Here is an 850-nt window from a genome sequence, read left to right on the forward strand (position 1 = left end):
GAAAGCTTGGGGGCAGGGGTAGCCTGAGTTTGGCTTTGATGCATGACGAGCACAGCACGTACTTCAGCTATCACTTTTTTAGTCATCTCTCAATCAGAGGGTCTTTTTTGGTCCTTTTCCTGTGCAAATTCAGTTTGTATTATTTCTTTCACTGCTGCTAGTTCACACTGTACAGCAAAACCTACCAGTCAGATATTCCAGCACAGCAGCCATGTAGACTGGAGCACCAACACCAATCCTGTATTTTGGGTGGCCTTTCTTGATGTAACGGAGCATTCTTCCAACAGGGAATATGACCCCAGCCTTGGCGGAGCGGGAAGTCTTCGTTGACTTCTTCTTCCCACCCCTGCTGGACATTTTGTCTGTATTGGGTGTGGAGCAGCACTCTATATATTGGGAAGAAAAAAAAAAAAAAGATAAAAGGTTATGAATAAGGACTGTTGCCACAATACCATATTCTGGATTTCAAGACAGAGCAGTATTTTGGGGTAGGCAATGCATTAGAGAGCCTAAAACATACAGACAAGTTGCCTTTTGAGAGTATATACAACAAGAACCTAAACTAGCGTTAGACAGACTGTTTACTTGCCATTATAATCTTGGCATAATTTTATATAGTAAATACATAAACCAGGGAAATTATTTCATTTAACTCTGCTTTGCAACTACTTTTCTGGAACTCCTGACAGATTAAACCCGGTACTGTTACAGGAGCGAAGCGTGGTAACTTCCTCACGTAAAACAGAGCACGCTGAGAAGAGACTGATACAACCTGCTGCTCTCTGGGAAACACTCCTGCTGGGGCATTTGGACAGCAGTGGTGGGACTGCTACGCTCATGAGTAAGCATG

General features: G+C 43.3%; 1 protein-coding gene across 5 annotated transcripts in view; it reads right to left on the reverse strand.

Moving 5' to 3' along the window:
* LOC104500715 (core histone macro-H2A.1) overlaps window positions 1-380 on the reverse strand; it is a 36110-nt gene extending 35730 nt beyond the window's left edge. For all 5 annotated transcript variants that reach the window (XM_010144446.1, XM_010144420.1, XM_010144430.1 and 2 more), the window contains exon 1: window positions 186-380. In XM_010144446.1, coding sequence (XP_010142748.1) covers window positions 186-357 — 172 coding nt within the window. In that variant the 5' untranslated portion in view covers window positions 358-380. The remainder of the gene's footprint in view (window positions 1-185) is intronic.
* Between the last annotated feature and the right edge of the window lie 470 nt (window positions 381-850).

The sequence above is a fragment of the Buceros rhinoceros genome, unplaced genomic scaffold (assembly GCF_000710305.1).
Source record: "Buceros rhinoceros silvestris isolate BGI_N320 unplaced genomic scaffold, ASM71030v1 scaffold15340, whole genome shotgun sequence".
NCBI classification, from domain to species: domain Eukaryota; kingdom Metazoa; phylum Chordata; class Aves; order Bucerotiformes; family Bucerotidae; genus Buceros; species Buceros rhinoceros.